The 20,381-nt window shown below is 45.6% G+C and overlaps 1 protein-coding gene across 1 annotated transcript in view; it reads right to left on the minus strand.

The window, feature by feature from the left end:
- Window positions 1-375: 375 nt before the first annotated feature.
- Window positions 376-20,381, minus strand: part of arhgap39 (Rho GTPase activating protein 39) — a gene marked incomplete at its 3' end in the record, with an annotated part of 140,541 nt that continues 120,535 nt past the window's right edge. Inside the window, 6 exon segments of the mRNA XM_083767085.1 lie at window positions 376-570; window positions 3,443-3,612; window positions 6,035-6,126; window positions 6,266-6,465; window positions 12,320-12,393; window positions 18,816-19,029. Coding sequence (XP_083623211.1) covers window positions 376-570; window positions 3,443-3,612; window positions 6,035-6,126; window positions 6,266-6,465; window positions 12,320-12,393; window positions 18,816-19,029 — 945 coding nt within the window.

Here is a 20,381-nt window from a genome sequence, read left to right on the forward strand (position 1 = left end):
GTTTGGGGTTTAGGGACAGATGGACAGACGGTGGTTTGGGGTTTAGGGACAGATGGACAGACGGTGGTTTGGGGTTTAGGGACAGATGGACAGACGGTGGTTTGGGGTTTAGGGACAGACGGTGGTTTGGGGTTTAGGGACAGATGGACAGACGGTGGTTTGGGGTTTAGGGACAGATGGACAGACGGTGGTTTGGGGTTTAGGGACAGATGGACAGACGGTGGTTTGGGGTTTAGGGACAGACGGTGGTTTGGGGTTTAGGGACAGACGGTGGTTTGGGGTTTAGGGACAGACGGTGGTTTGGGGTTTAGGGACAGATGGACAGACGGTGGGTGCACGGCCACGGTGGGTGGGGGGGGTGGGTCACAAGGAGGGCTATAGGATGCCGTCCATGAAGCTGGTGTCCAGGCGCTGGATGAGGACGCGCATGAAGGACATCTCCTTGCGCGTGTTCTCGAAGATGACGCGCGGGTCGTCCGAGCGGCAGCGCAGGCAGTTGGGCGCCATGACCATGGCCAGGTTGTTGATGTCCATCTTGGTGATGGTCACGTTGGCGGGCTGGCCGAACACCTGCGGAGACAAGCATGCACACACGCACACACGCACGCATGTACACACGCATGCACACACACACAAGGTTATTATTCAGTATGTAAGTCCGACGTCATTTTGTAGTGCTACGTTACGTCCGGGTCCAAGTGGCACCAGCTCCCGTCCGCATCTCATTGTAAATAGAATATCTAAACGCGTGAATCTTTTTACAATGACGTTATTTTTCAGAAAGGAAGCCATTGAGGGTTAAAATGGGTCTCAATGCTTCCAACTCGAGTAGAATTATTAATGTTTTGTACAAGTGTCCATGACAAAGAAAATATATGATGTGGAGACAATAAAGACTATTATTATCATTATTATTGAAGGTGGTCCATTTGATCGGTAAAATATTTCTGGGGTATATTTAGAATGTGTGCAGGCTTGAGTATGTTGAATCTAGTTTGCATTAATGAGGATTTAGTTGACACAATAAAATAAAATGGCGATAGTATTCCATGTGGGGCCTGTCACAGCCAGATTTGGTCTCAGATTTAGTCCGACGGAGCGTCACAGTATAACTCTATGTCTATGGGGACACAAAAGCGACACAAAAGTAAGACCCGGAAGTATCTCAGGAGGGGGCGCTCACGTCACAGCTAAAATACTGAATAGTTAACTACAACTAATGAAACAATAAAAACTAAAAAGAAAAAAGAAAAAAAAAACATTTTCTTGAACTGAACTAAATAAAAACTACAATAAAAATAAATGAACGATAACTTTGATTGATTGATTGATTGAAATATTTAACAGTTTGCAGAAAGTACATTTCAAGCACAAACTCAATACAAAGACTGTTAACTGTGAGTGGACGACCCAGTTGAGCATTACACTTGTTTACAAGAGGGTCCCACCTTGTTCAATTCATCAAAACATTTAGAGACGTATACAAATAGACACTTCTATATAGCCAAAGAACAGAACAGGAATTAATCATAAAGGAGGTAAAAAGGGAAAGTAACAGGGGGGCATTTGAATAAGGGAGGAGTGCTCATTTCCTATTTTTCTGAAAGATAAAGCAAAATTAGTCTTCAGAATAAACCAAAGTGCAATTCCAATTAAATAAATAACAACAGATTCTCTCCTCCTCAAGGTTAATGGGAAATATATATCCTCTTGCTGTTTAGGTAATTCCTCTTGCTCGCAGTCAAGTAGGCCTACTTTTGGGGTAGTTGGGGTACCTATGTTGGGGTACCTATGTTCCTTCTGGATATGGTTAACTCCAGTGGCGTGCACAGACATTTAGAGGGGCAGGTTCTCAAGTGAAAAAAGGGCACCTAGCACGTGGAACCGGCCGGTTGCCTTAACCCATTCTGACCCGAGATCAGATTAAAAAAATGTCTTCTACATCCTGACAGTTCTGATAAAGCTATGTTTCTATGTCAGTCGTTCTTCGATTTTTCAAAAATAGCAGACCTACAAGCTCGTATCGCGCCACTCGGTGGCGCGCTATGAGCTTGTAGATCTGCTATTTTTCAATAGCTAAAGCGTAACATAATGCTAACACCAAAAGGGGTTCCCGCCCTTTTTTTCTCTCAAAAGGGCACATTGCCAAAAGGGCAGGAGCACTCTAGTGTCTATCTGTGCACGCCACTGGTTAACTCCAAACACAGGGAAATCCAACTCAACGACAACTCCTGCTCCAAACGATTCACCTCCTCAGCTCCAAGTCTCCCTGGATTCCAACCGCAGTGGAGTCTGAAGATCTGCACGCCTGTTTTCACACTGTAGTGAACCGTAGGGTTTGTTTAGCTAACTTGCTCCAAATTGAGCCAAATTGCTGGACACTGTCCTTGAGAGCTGCTGACAGCATACAAACCAACTGATTCTTCCACACGGATTCACACACACCTGTGGCGATGTCAGTGGTGAGCAGGGAGATTGCCAGGTGTCAATCATCGTTGAGTGGTGATGGCTTGTCAATTAGTCAATTAGGAGTCAATTGTGACTCTGGCCGTCACAATATATTACCAGTGGCAGTAACTCATCAGTATAAATACAAGTAAGACGCGCAAACGCGTGAAGCGAACGCAGCTCGTGTGTGCGTGTGGTTGTGTGTGTGTGTGTGTGTGTGTGTGCTACAGCTGCGCCCTGTGTGTGTGTGTGTGTGTGTGTGTGTGTGTGTGTGTGTGTGCTACAGCTGCGCCCTCTGGTGGCGGGCCGGTGGTGTAACAGCGTGACACACACACACACACACACACACACACACACAGACATTCAGCCCTTGCTGTCATAGTAAGTGGCTCACTGCGTTCGCAATAAATATGGATATGGCAATAACGCATATATATATTTATCATATCACTCACGAAATAGCTGAATCATAACAATGCGACAACTATAACGGCGGTTGCCCATATACTTAAATATACTGACATCATCATCGCCATCAACAACTGACCAACAGAAAGACGCTTCATAGCGTCTCGTCTAATAAAGGCCAGATTGTTCCTAAGTCTCGAGGTGAGTAAAGTGACTATCTGAGAGAGTTCTGACACGACATGTCTTTTTATACATGTGACGGCATCATGGTGATGACATCATTACATAGCATACCCTATTTGAACTGGCCATCTTCCATTGGTTGGTTTGTTGTTGTTTATATCACCATTATGTGCCTCCTAGTGGTGGGTCCAGGGAGGTGAGATGTCTAGAGGCTAGCCTAGTGTGTGTGTGTGTGTGTGTGTGTGTGTGTGCGTGTGTGTGTGTGTGTGTGTGTGTGTGTGTGTGTGTGTGTGTGTGTGGTGTACCTGTAGGAAGCGTATGAGGTAGCATAACACCAGTTTGTTGATGTGGGGCAGACCCAGCACCACGTTGATGTGTGTGTGTGTGTGTGTGTGTGGTGTACCTGTAGGAAGCGTATGAGGTAGCATAACACCAGTTTGTTGATGTGGGGCAGACCCAGCACCACGTTGACGGCGGCCTCAGGACTGTCGTAGTGAGTGATGCACTCCTCGTAGAACTCATGAGGGATCAGAGGCTCCTCCAGCTCTCTGTACCACAGCTTCAGCAGGGAGGCTGCACGCATACACACACACACACACACACACACACACACACACACACATGTTTTATTTTGGAATCGTACTGGAAATAGAAGTAGCTATGACGAGGAAGAAGCCTATAGTTGACTTGAAAATGAAACTAAAATAATAATAATAGAGACGTATTGTATATTGTAATGTGCATTTGGGGTGGCGGAGCGCCCTCTAGAGGTAGGCCAAGCTCCGGCTGAACTGGGGGTGCCTCAACGTCAGCCTCCTACCTACCCGAGAGGATCCTACCGTACCTATCGTCTTCCTTGATTGGTCAACCAAGACCACCGGCTTCACGGATTTGCCAGACTTTGCGTGGCGTTCGTGCCTCTGAACCAATATAAGTGAAGATGCAGAATTATCTGTGCTTTTACAAAGCAGGACTCGACCAATAGGATACCATTGACCAATAGGATTTATCGCCCGTGCTACTGCTGTGAGTAATGTTATGCTGGGCGGTGCATCTGAGAGGACCAGAGGCAGCCGATCAAAGAGCTGTGACAGTGAGACACTGTGTGTACTCCTTTGGAGGAGACTGTCTGGACGTCGAGAAGAAGATCGACGTGAACGTCTTCAACACAAAGTCTTTGATCTGGAGGACGTTGACCCCAGAGACCCGTGGAACAGGAGAACAACGCCAACATGAGGTTCCCTCCAGGCGCTGGTGCCACACAGCTGTGCCGATTGAAGACACCGTCTACCTATGGGGAGGGTGGCCTTTCCGCAACGACCTTCACGCATATGACGTCGACGCCCACAGATGGTTCAAACCACAGGTTTCTGGGACCGTTCCAAAGGGGAGGAGGGACCACTCGGCCTGTGTTTTGGGGAAGGTCATGTATATTTATGGAGGATACACCGAGACTGGACCCACTAATGACATCTACAAGTTGGACACCACCACAATGGTCGGGACTTTAATTAACGCCAGAGGAACTCCACCCCCTGCTACAGAAGGTCACTCTGCTACCATCATCGGGACAAAAATGTTTGTATTTGGAGGCTATGGGTCATCAGTCATCAGTCATCTGTACAACAACACCATCAGAGTGTTCGACACAGAGACCAACCTCTGGCTGGACACACCTTCTACACAGCTTCTTCCAGGAGGACGCAGGGAGCATTCAGCCTTTACCTACAATGCAGAGCTGTACATATGTGGTGGCTGGAAATACCAGTCCTTGAATGATGTGTGGAAATTCAGTCCAGAGACCTTCTCCTGGAAGAAGGTTGAGCCCAAGGGGAAAGGACCGCCCCCCAAATATAGTATGTGCTGTTGCATGATGGGAGATTGTATCCTCCTCTTTGGAGGATACAAACACACCGACGGTGTGTTTGGGACATCCAAACACACATCCTATGGTGACATGTATGTCTTAGACTTCAGTCCTAGCCTCAAGACATCATGTAAGCTAGCAGTTATTCAGTACGGTCTGGAGCAGTCTGGACTCCCACACAACATCAGGTGGGAACTGGCAGACATGACTAGCAACAGCAGCTGAGCAAACCAACACATAACATAATAAAATATGTGGACTGTATCTAACAAAAAAGTTGTGCTTCTGGCCAAATGATCCATGCTCTATTCTGGCAATAAAAAGCTTTGAAAACTACATTGTAGCCTGTGATAGTGCCTGTGATAGTGTGAATGGTTGCATGGATGAACCCCCACCACTATTGTGTCAGGTGGGTCTCCGATGGACCCACCCGTCACAATAGTGTTGGGTGTGGGTCTTATAGTCAGGATGGTGGTCCCTGCAGGGTCAAAGAAAGTTGTAAACCCCAAAGCCATCATCACAGCGTGCCTTTTTTAAACAAAGCGTTCCGCTTGTCAGGACATGTAAAACAGAGATACACAGGGTGTTCATTGACCCAATGCCCTGCACAAGCTGCAGTCCCTCCTCCCAGAATGCTTTGCATGGAGAGAGAGAGAGAGAGAGCTGTGCTATTAATACTGAAGCAGAATCAGAGCCATACACAAAGGCCTGGGGCTGGTGTGTGTATGTGGAGGTCACCGGGTGTGTGCGTGTGCGTGCGTGTGTGTGTGTGTGTGGGCGTTTATATTACTATGTTTGTGAGGGTCAAATATCCCTTTTTTTTCTCTTCCTCTCAATTGCATAAGCTGTACTCCTGGGCGCTACTCTCCCTCTGCCAACCCGGGGAGAGGCCCGAACTGAGTTCATGCTTCCTTCAATGCATGAGGAGTGCAGCAGGTCGTTTCTTATCACCTGACAGGGGGCGGGTTTCCCCGGTAAAACGTAGCGCGTGGAAGGTCTTCTAGACTTATAGGCTCGACTTATACTTGGGTGGGTGCGCTGCTGTCGCACGCAGAGAAAAGCCCATCTACATGCTTTAGGTTTATATTCTTCAATTAACTGCATGTGCGTGCGTGCATGCGTACGTACCAGGGATGTGTGGGTCTTCTAGTCCAGTGGGGATCTTCCATTGGTCCACCTGCAGCTTGAGAGCGTTGACCTCATCAATGTCACCTGGTACCCTAGGAGAGGAGCGGGGTCAAAGGTCAGATCGGGGTGGTAAGTATACCAATACTTTTGCACTTTTACTGAAGTACATTTTGAATACCGGTCTTTTTACTAAGTAACAGAGTACTGTACTTGTTGGACCATGTCACTAACCTGAAGATGCCCTCTGTCTGGTCCCCGTTGAGGCCCAGGACCTCCTCAGACAGCCGGGTCTGGACCCAGGGCAGCTGGCTGTCCGGGTAGCGCTCCTTCTGCAGCGTCATCACCTCCTCCAGGGAGGAGCCGAACATGGACGGGCTGAAGATGGCCAGCCTGGCGTGCATGATCTCCTCCACGCACGGCTTCTGCAGGCCCTGCATGTGCAAAGTAAAGCAAAGGTACCATGTTTACCCAGGGTAACTGGACTAAGGAAAGGTACTATGTTTACCCAGGGTAACTGGACTAAGGAAAGGTACTATGTTTACCCAGGGTAACTGGACTAAGGAAAGGTACTATGTTTACCCAGGGTAACTGGACTAAGGAAAGGTACTATGTTTACCCAGGGTAACTGGACTAAGGAAAGGTACTATGTTTACCCAGGGTAACTGGACTAAGGAAAGGAAAGGTACTATGTTTACCCAGGGTAACTGGACTAAGGAAAGGAAAGGTACTATGTTTACCCTGGGTAACTGGACTAAGGAAAGGTACTATGTTTACCCAGGGTAACTGGACTAAGGAAAGGTACTATGTTTACCCAGGGTAACTGGACTAAGGAAAGGAAAGGTACTATGTTTACCCTGGGTAACTGGACTAAGGAAAGGAAAGGTACCATGTTTACCCAGGGTAATTGGACTAAGCTCAAGAACTTGTTTACAGCCAGGCCCTGCTCATAGAACATTTCATGGTAGAGGTTCAATGCCTTGCTCATGGGCACTTCAGCGGTGGTAATTTTAACGTGCCGGTCCGGGGATACGAACTAGCGACCTTCCGATATCAAGACCGCTCCGCAAACCGTTCGGCCACCGAAAGGGCATATTGGGTGTGCAGTAACTAAGTACATTTACGTACAAGTATGTAAGTAAAATCTTTAGGTATGGTATTTGTACTTTGCTTGAGTATTTCCAACTTCCAATACTTTGACTTAATCTCCACTACATCTCAATATTGTACTTTTATAATATGCAATTCATTTGTCTTTGGCTTCGGTCCATGTGTACCTATGATATCACATCTATAAACTTGGGCACTTCAATTAGACAAGGTATATCAAATCTCTCTCTCCGTCTCTCTCTCTCTGCACATTTCATTAACTAGAAAAAGTGCCCTTCCGGGCACAGGTCTCCACCAGGTTATCCACAGATCCGTGCAGTTAGAGGTAAAAACACTTTTCGGCCAGTTATAGCGCCACCTTGAGGCTGAGTTGAAATTGTTCATGTGGCATTTCGTCCTCGGCCTAGTGGGAATGTGGGTGCACAATTTCACGGAAATCACGCGATGTGTTCATGATTTGCAGCATTTTGTTTGAAACTGAGCACTCCTGTGAACTTTGGAAGCCAATCTTAACCAATCAGGATGGAGTCTGATAAATCTGAAAGACCCGTTTCGTTGAATGGCTCTAGAGAGACTGTGTACCAATTTGCGTGATGTTTGGACAAAATCTGTAGGTGTACTGTGCAAAAACTTGTTTTGCACAAAGCGGCCTCCTGGTGGCGCTATAACAGGCCGTTCTGGAAAGTTTGGGGCAGAGGTTCATCGTTGGCATCCAGGGAGTGTGTGTGCAAAATTTGGCATCGACCGGGTTAACGCTGGCCGAGATTAGCTGGTCACGGACACACGGACGGACACACGGACGGACACACGGACGGACACACAAACGGACGGACGGAGTGCAAAACATACTCTCCCCACATGCCTTCGGCCTGGTGGAGACAATGACAACAAACAGAAAAACAGCGCGGCCTGCTGGCCGCTCCGACACATTGCGGCGTCTAAAACAACCACAGTTTGGTCTCTGGGGTTGTGCCTGTTGGCCGACATGCCGTGCCAAGGTCCTTGAGAAGAGGATTATTTCTTCAGAGGGCAGCGAGAAAGATCTTTACGCCTCTGGCTCCAAGACAGGGGAGAGAGAGAGAGAGAGAGAGAGAGAGAGAGAGAGAGAGAGAGCGTAATCCAGTGTTCCCAGGAGAGCTTGTATAGGAGTCTACAGTGCATTAATGTGCTGCTTCAGGTCACCAGGTTAATATCAGTCAAATACATGAAGTGAGGACACAGCCTGCAGCCAGCCAGCGTGCACGTGAGAGACGCCATGTGCACGTACGTGTGCTACCCGGCATGCGCGTGAGAGACACCAGCTCTTAAGACTGACAAGGAGGTTGTGTTGCCCAGGCTAAAGACACCTCCCGGTACACTTGGGCCACTTTGTAGTGACCACCACCACCAACACAGGCTGACCGCACGGCACACGCATGGATGGATATTTTGGACCAAGTGGCCATATTGTATCCTTTACTACTTCACTGTGGAGTCCTTGAACAATGATTGATAGTGAGGAACCAAATGGACCCTTAAGAACCCATTTGGGCCTGACCTCGCTATGAGCTTGTAGATCTGCTATTTTTCAACAGCTAAATTATAATAATGTTTAAAACACCAAAAGGGGTTGACAATTTGGCCAATGTTTGACCATTGTTTTGTATTATAGTTTGTTGCTATATATATTTCTTTTAGGTTTTAAAAGTCCTTAAATTGTCACTAAATTTACCATCATCTGGGGACCCCCCCCCCCCCCCCCCAAAATCATGTGGGGACCCTCCTGGGTTGAGAACCAATGTCTTAAGGGTCCATTTGTACTATCAGATATTATATGTGATATTAAATACAGTGTAAGAAATAAAATAGAATAAAAAAACAGGGGTCCTGAGAATCACTGGCCAATTTATATCCAGCAGTGCCCTCTGGTGGTTTAACAGGAGCATGACGGGACTGTCCCAATGTCACCAAATTCCTGCAATATTGAGCTACTTTGGATGCTTTTGTGTGACGCTGTAATAGTATGATCAAGTTCAAAGTTCAAATATGGAGATAAGAGGTTCTCCCCGACAGCTACAACATAAAAAACAAACATTGCAAATGGTTTCCACACCCCTTAGCTTTCCATAAGGAGGTGTATTGATGCTTTCATTTAGATGCCACACATAGAAAACTGATGCCATAGCCTAAGCAGGCCTAAAAGGTTACAATTCTATAGTCCCAGATTTAGAAAGAAACACGGGATTTTAGGGGTGCATACTTAGTTTAGACTAGTCATTGGTTAGACATGGGTTAAGGTTAGGTTTAGGCCTACTGAAGGTGTGCTGCCCCGTGGGAGGTTAAGGTGAGGGTGAGGGTTTGAGATTAGGTTGTAGTTGTAGGACTAATGACTGGTCTAACCAATGACTAGTCTAAACCAAAAACTGTCTAAACTATAAGTACTGCACCCGGGATTTTATAGTAAGCCCCCCTGCATCCACCCTGATCACAGATAATCTATAATACTACTAGGTAGACAATTATTTTGTGCCATTCTGACCTGAGATCAGATTCTAAAAATTTCTATTACATCCTGACAGTTTCATTATTAACCCATTCTGACCTGAGATCAGATTCTAAAAGTGTCTTCGATTTTTCAAAAATAGCAGACCTACAAGCTCATATCGCGCCACTCGGTGGCGCGATATGAGCTTGTAGATCTGCTATTTTTAAATAGCTAAAGCACGACACGATGCTAACACCAAAATGGGTGCCCGCCCAGAATGGGTTAAGTGACTTCCAGAGAGAGAGAGAGAGAGAGAGAGATTGCTTTGGCAATGTAAACTTATGTTTTCTCATGCCAATAAAGCCCTTTGAATTGAATTGAAATTGAGAGAGAGAGAGAGAGAGAGAGAGCATGCCGTTGACAGTCTGTGGCGTTCCAAACGACGTCTGCTGACGTCAAACCGCTCAACCTCAGAGCACAGCGGTGCTAACACTGTATATGATGTAGCACACTGCTGGAGATACAGCTCAATTAACACGCAACGCACGCACGCACACACACACACACACACACACACACGCACGCACGCACGCACGCACGCACGCACGCACACACACACACACACACACACACACACACACACACACACACACACACACACACACACACACACACACACACACACACACACACACACACACACACACACACACCTGCAGGGAGTGTGATTAGAGTGTAAAAGCTAATGAAAGGCAGTGGGGTCTAATGTCATCACGGAGCGGACACACGCTGGGTACGCCATTTACACACGCTGGAGCGCGTGTCGCCCTCGATTCGTGAGACATTCATTCCATTTTCTCCAGAAACTGGCTGTATCAAATATGACTGGGCATCATTAAACAACGCACAGCCACTCCCCTGACAGAAAGGCCGGGGTGGTCGGAAAACACAGTTCTTATATGAAGCGACCTAAAATCGCCCTATGGAGATTTCACTGCAAAAAAGAAATGGACATGGTGTATTGGCGCCCTCTACTGAAAGTGACGTCAGACCTCGGTGCTCTATTTGCTCTATTTACTCGAGGGGGACACGCGCTCTACTATAACAGTTTAAAAAGAAAAAAAACACATCCTCACACCTCGCATATACGGTAAGCAACTTGGCTGACGACTGTGCCGTGGCCTGTGTGTAGCCCTACTCCAATGAACCAACAGACGCCACTTAAAACTCTCCTGTCGTTGGGTTTTGTGGATAGATGGCGTTTGGAAGTGCTGTACCAGGACAGAGATAAGAGACATAAGACTTATGATGAATTGAACATGGTGGGCCCTATTGTAAACAAGTGTAATACTTTATGGTGTCGTCCACAGTTGACAGTTTTGTATTGAGTTGTGCTTGAAATGTACTATAATTCTCCAATCTGTTAATAAATTCATCAATCAATCAATCAATCAGACTTGAGCGTTATAGGAACCCACTGAGCAATACTCGGCTATTAGACGGTCTGAAATTAGCTTAGACGTTTTTTTAAACGTCGATATATTAGACGTTGAAGCGACGTTGTAGGCTGAAAAACGCTCAGTGTGATAAGTGTTGTCTAATGTCTCCATGTCTACGTGTTGGCCTGAGGGCTTAAGGAGTGTTTCCTACATGTGTGTGGGCTGCGTGTCGTGTGAGCTTATGGAGTTGTTACTGTTGTTAACGAGCGTTATGTAGTTAATTAGACGGCTCGATAGCGTGGCCACGGGGACCATGAATTCACTGACTTCTACCCCCATCACTGGCAATTAGCAAGTCAGCCCGACACATCGCAAACACGCACGCACGCACGCACGCACGCACGCACGCACGCGTCGCACAGCACGCACACACGCCTCGTTGTTCTTACCGGAAAATGATCTCTATATTTTATCCATGTGACTCTATCACACAAACAAGAAAGCACTCACACACGCACACAGCACGTACACGCAGACACACACGCACACACGCTTTGTTAATGGAAAGTAATATCAATACTTTATCCAAGTGTGACTTTTAACACTTCAAAATGAACGCACGCACGCAGGCAGGCACACATGCACGCGCACACACACGCACGCACGCACACACACACACACACACACACACACACACACACACACACACACACACACACACACACACACACACACACACTCACACTCACACACACACACACACACACACACACACACACACAATGCCGCAGGGTCAATAAGAAAGCTCTGGCGCGTAAATCTCAAAATGCACACGTCTCCTCCTGAAGGACGCTGTAAGTCACGGTGGACAGAGAGAGTGCAGCACAGAGGAGAAGAACAGAGGAATACAGACCGTCTGAGCACCTCCAACGGTTTCATAAATATTTACCCCATGGATCAGTTCTTTTGTGCTTTCTCCTGAAAAGTTAGGGATTTGAATAATCGTCTCCGTCGGGTGAACTGTAATATTTCTAATGGAAAAGGAGCAGATCTTTAAGCTCAAAACATGGAGCTTGTGGATATGCTTTTGTGTGACGCTGTGGTGTGATCACGATGTACACGTTTTTCCACCCGACAGCGACGCCAAAGACCAAAGGGTAGAGCAGAGGAGTGACCAAAGACCAAAGGGGAGAGCAGAGGAGTGACCAAAGACCAAAGGGTAGAGCAGAGGAGTGACCAAAGACCAAAGGGTAGAGCAGAGGAGTGCGTCCGTACCTTCTTAGCCCCGGTGAGAGCAGCCTTGGTCAGCTTGCGGTAGCAGTATTTGGCGTAGCTGCTGATCGCCACTCCTGAAAAACACAAACCACATAAAATACACATTAGAACGTTTCTTTTTACAAAAAACTGATTGCACTTTGTTTGTTTGTATACGGGCCCTATTGGTACACACATTGATCCAGTATTGAAACCTGTTTGGCACAAGAAAGCTGCCAAGTATAAAACAACTGAGAAGTGAATTGCAGTAATATTGTCTTGTTGTCGATCTATGGACACATCAAGCGATCACGCAGCAAGCGGAACGGCAGCACCATGTCCCTGCGGAACCATTGCCCACCACTCCTGAATGAACTGTCTGGTGCTGGGACTCTGGTGCAACGCACAGGTCCTCGCTCTACTCCTGGTGAGAGCAGGAGTGGACCCGGTGAGACGTAGGAGGGGCCCGGACAGGAGTCAACCCACAGAGCCTAGTCCCTCCATGTGCCAGAAGTGTACCTCCCAGCCCTGGCAGAGTAGTTCTGGAGTAGTTCCAACGGATTGTGTGCCCCTGGTTTTGCCCTAGTGGGACTGATTGAGGGTAGCTACTGGGACGTAAGTCGGGACTTGATCACTCCCGACTGGGTCAGTGAGGGGTATGATGTTGAGAGACCCGAAACCCCGTTGACCTCAGGATACATCACTGAAGATACGTCCCAGGTGCATCCATGCAATGTTTTTTAGTTATATTATAGTCAAAAGATAAAATGGACAAAATAAGCGGTCGTCATCAAGGGCGTATGTTCTGTTTGCAATATTTGTACTTTGAATAGGGAACAATAAATTAACGTTCCTACTTGATCATATACACACAAAAGCATCAGAAGTAGCAGATCCACAAGCTCTAATAGTTTTGAGCTTGTATATCTGCTACTTTGGCTGCTTTTGAATTTGAATCCTGAAAAGTACTAGTTTTAATTTGGACGGTTTCCATCCGACAGAGACAATATTATGCAAATGAGCCACTACTATTCATGCGTCCCGAGTTCCCGAGGAGGGAGGAAGAGTGGATGTGCTTTCAGAGGTTCTGTTTTGAACTTTTTATGTGGGAGAAATTCATGTTAAACTAATTATTAATCATAGCTTAATTATAGATTAATCGTAGGTTTGGAGGGGGACTTTAAAAAGCACACACGCAGTAAAATCATAAGTGCTAAATTAGTAGTGTACAATCTACAGTTTAATTTTACTGGGGTTTTACAGTGTGTCCCTTCTTTGCCTTTGGACATATTATTTAATGATGTGTCAAATGGCTGCCTCTCTCCCTTAATCCTGAGGTGAATGCAGACTCACCTCACCCTCTAGAACTTCACTCTCCCTATATACCCCTTTTCTTCTTGACACATGGCTCCATTTTCGTCACCGCTAAACCCCTTATCCCTAAACTTCTTTGCTTTTTTTTTGTTTTTTTACTATTTTGCAAAACATTTTTGAATAGTTAAAGGTATATTCAGTGATTTCACTCAAAAAACCTTAGGTTTCGTTTTTGGCTGTGGGACCCAGCCTTTCGTCCAATCAGGATAGAGTCAAAAACTAAACCTAAGGTTTTTTGACCCCCAGGGGTTAACTGGGGACAGGGAGGAACTCCTTATATGGCCAGCACACTCTATAGTAGGGAGGATTATCACAACAAAACAAAAAAATAAGTGATATTTGAATTAAGTGAAATCACTGAATATACCTTTAAAATGGCCAGTCTACAAGCTCACAACGTGTCAATGTAGATTGGCTAGTTGAACTATTCAAAAATGTTTTTCAAAATAGTAAAAAAAAAAAGGCAAAGAAATGTAGGGATAAGGGGTTTAGCGGTGACGGAAATGGAGCCCCTACCTAATGCCTCCACTGAGGCTTGACCATGATATGGCTACCATCCCGACATATATTTCTTGGTCAATTGCTGTCATGTTCCAACATTGGCACAGGGGAGAAAGCTTTCCTTTTCTTTTAAAATTAAATATTCAAAAAAGGGGTTAAGTCAGTTAAATTAAGTCCCCTCACATCTATATACCCTGCACATAATTCTACATTCATTCAAAAGATGGGTGGGTTATTGTTGCTATTGTCTAATGATCATTACATCCTGATATGAAAGACAATATTTCTAAAGAAGAAAAAAAGGTTATGTATCTAGAAATAGGCAGCATATGGACAATCAAAATAAGTTGGAAATATTCCATTTTGATGTGGTGTCATCATAATTAAACCTAATGTTGATATGGCACACTGACCATCAAGCAAGCGGCATGTTGCCGCCCCCTGCTGTACACGTGAAGCGTGTGGGAAGGTCAACGAACGGCAACACAGGCCAACGGTTCAGCTCATTTCAACTTTTGTCTGCATAGCATTCTGGGAAATCTCAGCAGTTTACTGTCACAGCCAACATGATGAAAAAACAGTGAGTCAGCCAAAAACCCAGAGTTTGGCCACATGTCACCTTTACTCGCCTCGGTGGAGCTGTAGCTGGAGTTAATTGAAAAACATTAGCTGTGTCACACAGTGAGGCAGAGAGAGAGACATGCATGCATAACTGCACACAAGCACACACACGCGCACGCGCACACGCACACACACACACACACACACACACACACAGCGTTCTCTGTCTGTGCTCCCATCTGCTTGTAACGAGCTCCAGAAGTTCTTAAAACTCAGATCACTTCCATCTTTTTTTTTTTTTTTAAGATATTTTTTTGCAGCTTACGCCTTTTATTGATTTTTTGAAGGGACAGACAGTAGGCTGACAGGAAACGGGAGAGAGATGGGGGAAGACATGCAGTAAAGGCCGTGTCGGGCTCGGGAGTCGAACCCGTGGCACACTGAGACTGGATTACCAGTCAGGTGCCCAGACCGTTACGCCACGGCCTGGGCCAGATCACTTCCATCTTGTTCAAGATTGTAACTGTCTGTCTGTCTTAGTTATTTGAATATTTTTTTAGTTTTTGAGTATTTTCTGTCTTCTGATTCATATATTATTTAACATTGCTGTATAATAATAATGTATATTCGTGTTGGTGATTTTGTGTTCTGTATCTCGGCTACATTGAAAATGAGAGCTTGGCACTCAACGGTATACTCCGAGTTGAAATAAAGGTTATGATGATGATCATACAGGACATGTACGGTGAGTCCAAGTACGGTAGGAGTAAGTACAGTAAGCTTTAGAGCTTCAGACGGATGGCTCTGCAACTGAACTTCACCCAGGGGACTTTTAGTGCCAGAGTTAGTGTCAAAGTGTCCTTGAGCAACACACTGAACCCAATAACCATAACTGCTCTTGATGAGCAGGCTGGTGTCTTCTTGCATGGTTTCCTCTGCCGTCGGTATTCAAATATGGGTGAAAGGTGCTCTATAAAATTCATTTTACTATCATTTATAGTATAAATGATAGTAAAATGAAATGGTAAATGGTGTATTTACAATTTCATTTTACCAAGCTCCATGACCTCAGTGACAAACTGCACAGACACAAGCAGGTGGGGAGGAGACCCCCAGGAACCCTGGTACTGATGGACTTATCTCCTACCAGGACCTCTAGTACTGCTGGTCTTATCTCCTACCAGGACCTCTAGTACTGCTGGTCTTATCTCCTACCAGGACCTCTAGTACTGCTGGTTTTAAATCCTTCCAGGACCTCTAGTACTGATGGACTTATCTCCTACCAGGACCTCTAGTACTGATGGTCTTATCTCCTACCAGGACCTCTAGTACTGCTGGTCTTATCTCCTACTAGGACCTCTAGTACTGATGGTCTTATCTCCTACCAGGACCTCTAGTACTGATGGACTTATCTCCTACCAGGACCTCTAGTACTGCTGGTCTTATCTCCTACCAGGACCTCTAGTACTGCTGGTTTTAAATCATACCAGGACCTCTAGTATCCGAAGTGCAGTTACCCGCGGTAACCACGGCTAAAACCGCGACCCACGCATCTCTGGTGCGTGTGTCACGTTATGTACGTTATGTCCATTATGTACCTTTAGTGTCATTGAGGGGGTCCATTATGTACCTTTAGTGTCGTTTAGGGGGTCCATTATGTACCTTTAGTGTCGTTTAGGGGGTCCATTATGTACCTTTAGTGTCATTGAGGGGGTCCATTATGTACCTTTAGTGTCGTTTAGGGGGTCCATTATGTACCTTTAGTGTCGTTTAGGGGGTCCATTATGTACCTTTAGTGTCGTTAAGGGGGTCCATTATGTACCTTTAGTGTCGTTAAGGGGGTCCATTATGTACCTTTAGTGTCATTGAGGGGGTCCATTATGTACCTTTAGTGTCGTTTAGGGGGTCCATTATGTACCTTTAGTGTCGTTTAGGGGGTCCATTATGTACCTTTAGTGTCGTTAAGGGGGTCCATTATGTACCTTTAGTGTCGTTAAGGGGGTCCATTATGTACCTTTAGTGTCATTGAGGGGGTCCATTATGTACCTTTAGTGTCGTTTAGGGGGTCCATTATGTACCTTTAGTGTCATTGAGGGGGTCCATTATGTACCTTTAGTGTCATTGAGGGGGTCCATTATGTACCTTTAGTGTCGTTTAGGGGGTCCATTATGTACCTTTAGTGTCGTTAAGGGGGTCCATTATGTACCTTTAGTGTCGTTAAGGGGGTCCATTATGTACCTTTAGTGTCGTTTAGGGGGTCCATTATGTACCTTTAGTGTCGTTAAGGGGGTCCATTATGTACCTTTAGTGTCGTTAAGGGGGTCCATTATGTACCTTTAGTGTCATTGAGGGGGTCCATTATGTACCTTTAGTGTCATTGAGGGGGTCCATTATGTACCTTTAGTGTCATTGAGGGGGTCCATTATGTACCTTTAGTGTCGTTTAGGGGGTCCATTATGTACCTTTAGTGTCGTTAAGGGGGTCCATTATGTACCTTTAGTGTCATTGAGGGGGTCCATTATGTACCTTTAGTGTCATTGAGGGGGTCCATTATGTACCTTTAGTGTCGTTTAGGGGGTCCATACCTTTAGTGTCGTTTAGGGGGTCCATTATGTACCTTTAGTGTCGTTAAGGGGGTCCATTATGTACCTTTAGTGTCGTTAAGGGGGTCCATTATGTACCTTTAGTGTCGTTAAGGGGGTCCATTATGTACCTTTAGTGTCGTTGAGGGGGTCCATTATGTACCTTTAGTGTCATTGAGGGGGTCCATTATGTACCTTTAGTGTCATTGAGGGGGTCCATTATGTACCTTTAGTGTCGTTTAGGGGGTCCATTATGTACCTTTAGTGTCGTTAAGGGGGTCCATTATGTACCTTTAGTGTCGTTTAGGGGGTCCATTATGTACCTTTAGTGTCATTGAGGGGGTCCATTATGTACCTTTAGTGTCGTTAAGGGGGTCCATACCTTTAGTGTCGTTTAGGGGGTCCATTATGTACCTTTAGTGTCGTTAAGGGGGTCCATTATGTACCTTTAGTGTCATTGAGGGGGTCCATTATGTACCTTTAGTGTCGTTAAGGGGGTCCATTATGTACCTTTAGTGTCGTTAAGGGGGTCCATTATGTACCTTTAGTGTCATTGAGGGGGTCCATTATGTACCTTTAGTGTCGTTAAGGGGGTCCATTATGTACCTTTAGTGTCGTTAAGGGGGTCCATTATGTACCTTTAGTGTCATTGAGGGGGTCCATTATGTACCTTTAGTGTCGTTAAGGGGGTCCATTATGTACCTTTAGTGTCGTTTAGGGGGTCCATTATGTACCTTTAGTGTCGTTAAGGGGGTCCATTATGTACCTTTAGTGTCGTTAAGGGGGTCCATTATGTACCTTTAGTGTCATTGAGGGGGTCCATTATGTACCTTTAGTGTCATTGAGGGGGTCCATTATGTACCTTTAGTGTCGTTAAGGGGGTCCATTATGTACCTTTAGTGTCATTGAGGCGGTCCATTATGTACCTTTAGTGTCGTTAAGGGGGTCCATTATGTACCTTTAGTGTCGTTAAGGGGGTCCATTATGTACCTTTAGTGTCGTTAAGGGGGTCCATTATGTACCTTTAGTGTCATTGAGGGGGTCCATTATGTACCTTTAGTGTCGTTTAGGGGGTCCATACCTTTAGTGTCGTTAAGGGGGTCCATTATGTACCTTTAGTGTCGTTTAGGGGGTCCATTATGTACCTTTAGTGTCATTGAGGGGGTCCATTATGTACCTTTAGTGTCGTTTAGGGGGTCCATACCTTTAGTGTCATTGAGGGGGTCCATTATGTACCTTTAGTGTCATTGAGGGGGTCCATTATGTACCTTTAGTGTCGTTTAGGGGGTCCATACCTTTAGTGTCATTGAGGGGGTCCATTATGTACCTTTAGTGTCGTTTAGGGGGTCCATACCTTTAGTGTCATTGAGGGGGTCCATTATGTACCTTTAGTGTCATTGAGGGGGTCCATAACTTTAGTGTCATTGAGGGGGTCCATTATGTACCTTTAATATCGTTTAGGGGGTCAATACCTTTAGTGTCGTTTAGGGGGTCCATACCTTTAGTGTCGTTAAGGGGGTCCGTGTGTCTGCAGATGTAGCCCTCCAGGTAGGAGTGGAAGCGCGGCGTGGGGGGGAAGAAGGCCAGGCAGACCGCCATCAGCTCCCAGCCGCGCTCCAGGCTGTCGTAGCGGAAGTTCTCCGTGGTCTGACGACACAGCTGGATGTAGAGCTCGTCTCGCACGCCCTGCATGCTCCAGCCCCGCGTCGCCACCTGGGGGGGGGGGGAAGAGAGATGGAGATAGAGAGATATAGAGGCAGAGAGAGAGAGAGTTGTAATTAGCCCTTCGCTAAGCCCCACCCACTCCACTCTGTGATGGCATCGCACTTTTCTATATTACTGCAGGTCAAAACATGTCAAAATCTTCATCAATTAATATACTGAACAACATATCTTATTTAGAATTATATTACCGGTAAATATTATTTAATATTATATAATATATTATATATAATTATATATAGGTTAGATTATCGATGACGTCACGTTGCTGCATTGATGCAGAATTGTGCAAACCAGAATCGCGATACACTGCTGAATGTATTACTTTTGACACCACTAATGTCCATCATTTACAATCCCGGAAGCCCATTTTATAATTCATCTCAGGCCGGTGTGATCGGCAAAATTCGCCCAATCGCAATTTTGAAAAATCTTCAAAGAAATGTGGTACTTAAGTTTGATTTGATCCCAATACTTTTGTAAGAACCTTTAAGCTTCTTTTTTACTTGACTTTTAACTTCTTCCTAATACTTTTAGATCTGGAGTGCCTCTTCCTCCTCCTCTGTCAGTGTTTAATGCGTAGGATGTCCTTGTATGCTTTGTGAAGTCAGCTGTGAAATACGGCCCAGCCTCTCAGTCAAGGCCCGCTGCAGGACTGGTGCCGTTTCAGCACTTTCTGGGGGAAAAGCCTCCTTCATGATTACATGCACCCTTTTGTGGGTGTAAGGGTGTAGCGTAGGCAGTGACATTACAGCCTTATTTTGATGGTACTGTGATGAGACATAAGTACACAGGGTGATGTCAGTTTATAAGCGCCAGTTAGAAGCTCCGAGGCAGCGCTTTGTACCAACTGGCGGCTGAAGCAAATTGGTTTTTAGCCTCGAGAGTTTCAACCAAATTGCACTTTCTGAGTATCTTTGAGTATCATGTCAATTTCATGTATAGTATCATGTCTAGTAACATGTAAGTATCATGTCAGCAGAATCATGTCGGTAGTATCTTTTTTTTTTTTTTTAAGATATTTTTTTGTGGCTTACGCCTTTATTGGTTTTTTAAGGGATAGAAAGTAGGCTGACAGGAAACGGGAGAGAGATGGGGGGATGACATGCGGTAAAGGCCGTGTCGGGTCCGGGAGTCGAACCCGCGGCACACCGCGACTGGATCACCAGTCCGGTGCCCAGACCGTTACGCTACGGCCTGGGTCTGTCGGTAGTATCTTGTCTAGTATTCTCAGTATCATGTCTAGTAGTAGTAGTATTTGTATGTATTTGCTCATGTGTTCCTGACTGTTTCTCTTTGGTTTTGGTTTTCTGTTACTCTGTTGTTGCCTTGGTTTTGTGTTT

This window comes from Protomyctophum parallelum (assembly GCF_964188405.1).
Source record: "Protomyctophum parallelum genome assembly, chromosome: 6".
Lineage (NCBI taxonomy): Eukaryota > Metazoa > Chordata > Actinopteri > Myctophiformes > Myctophidae > Protomyctophum > Protomyctophum parallelum.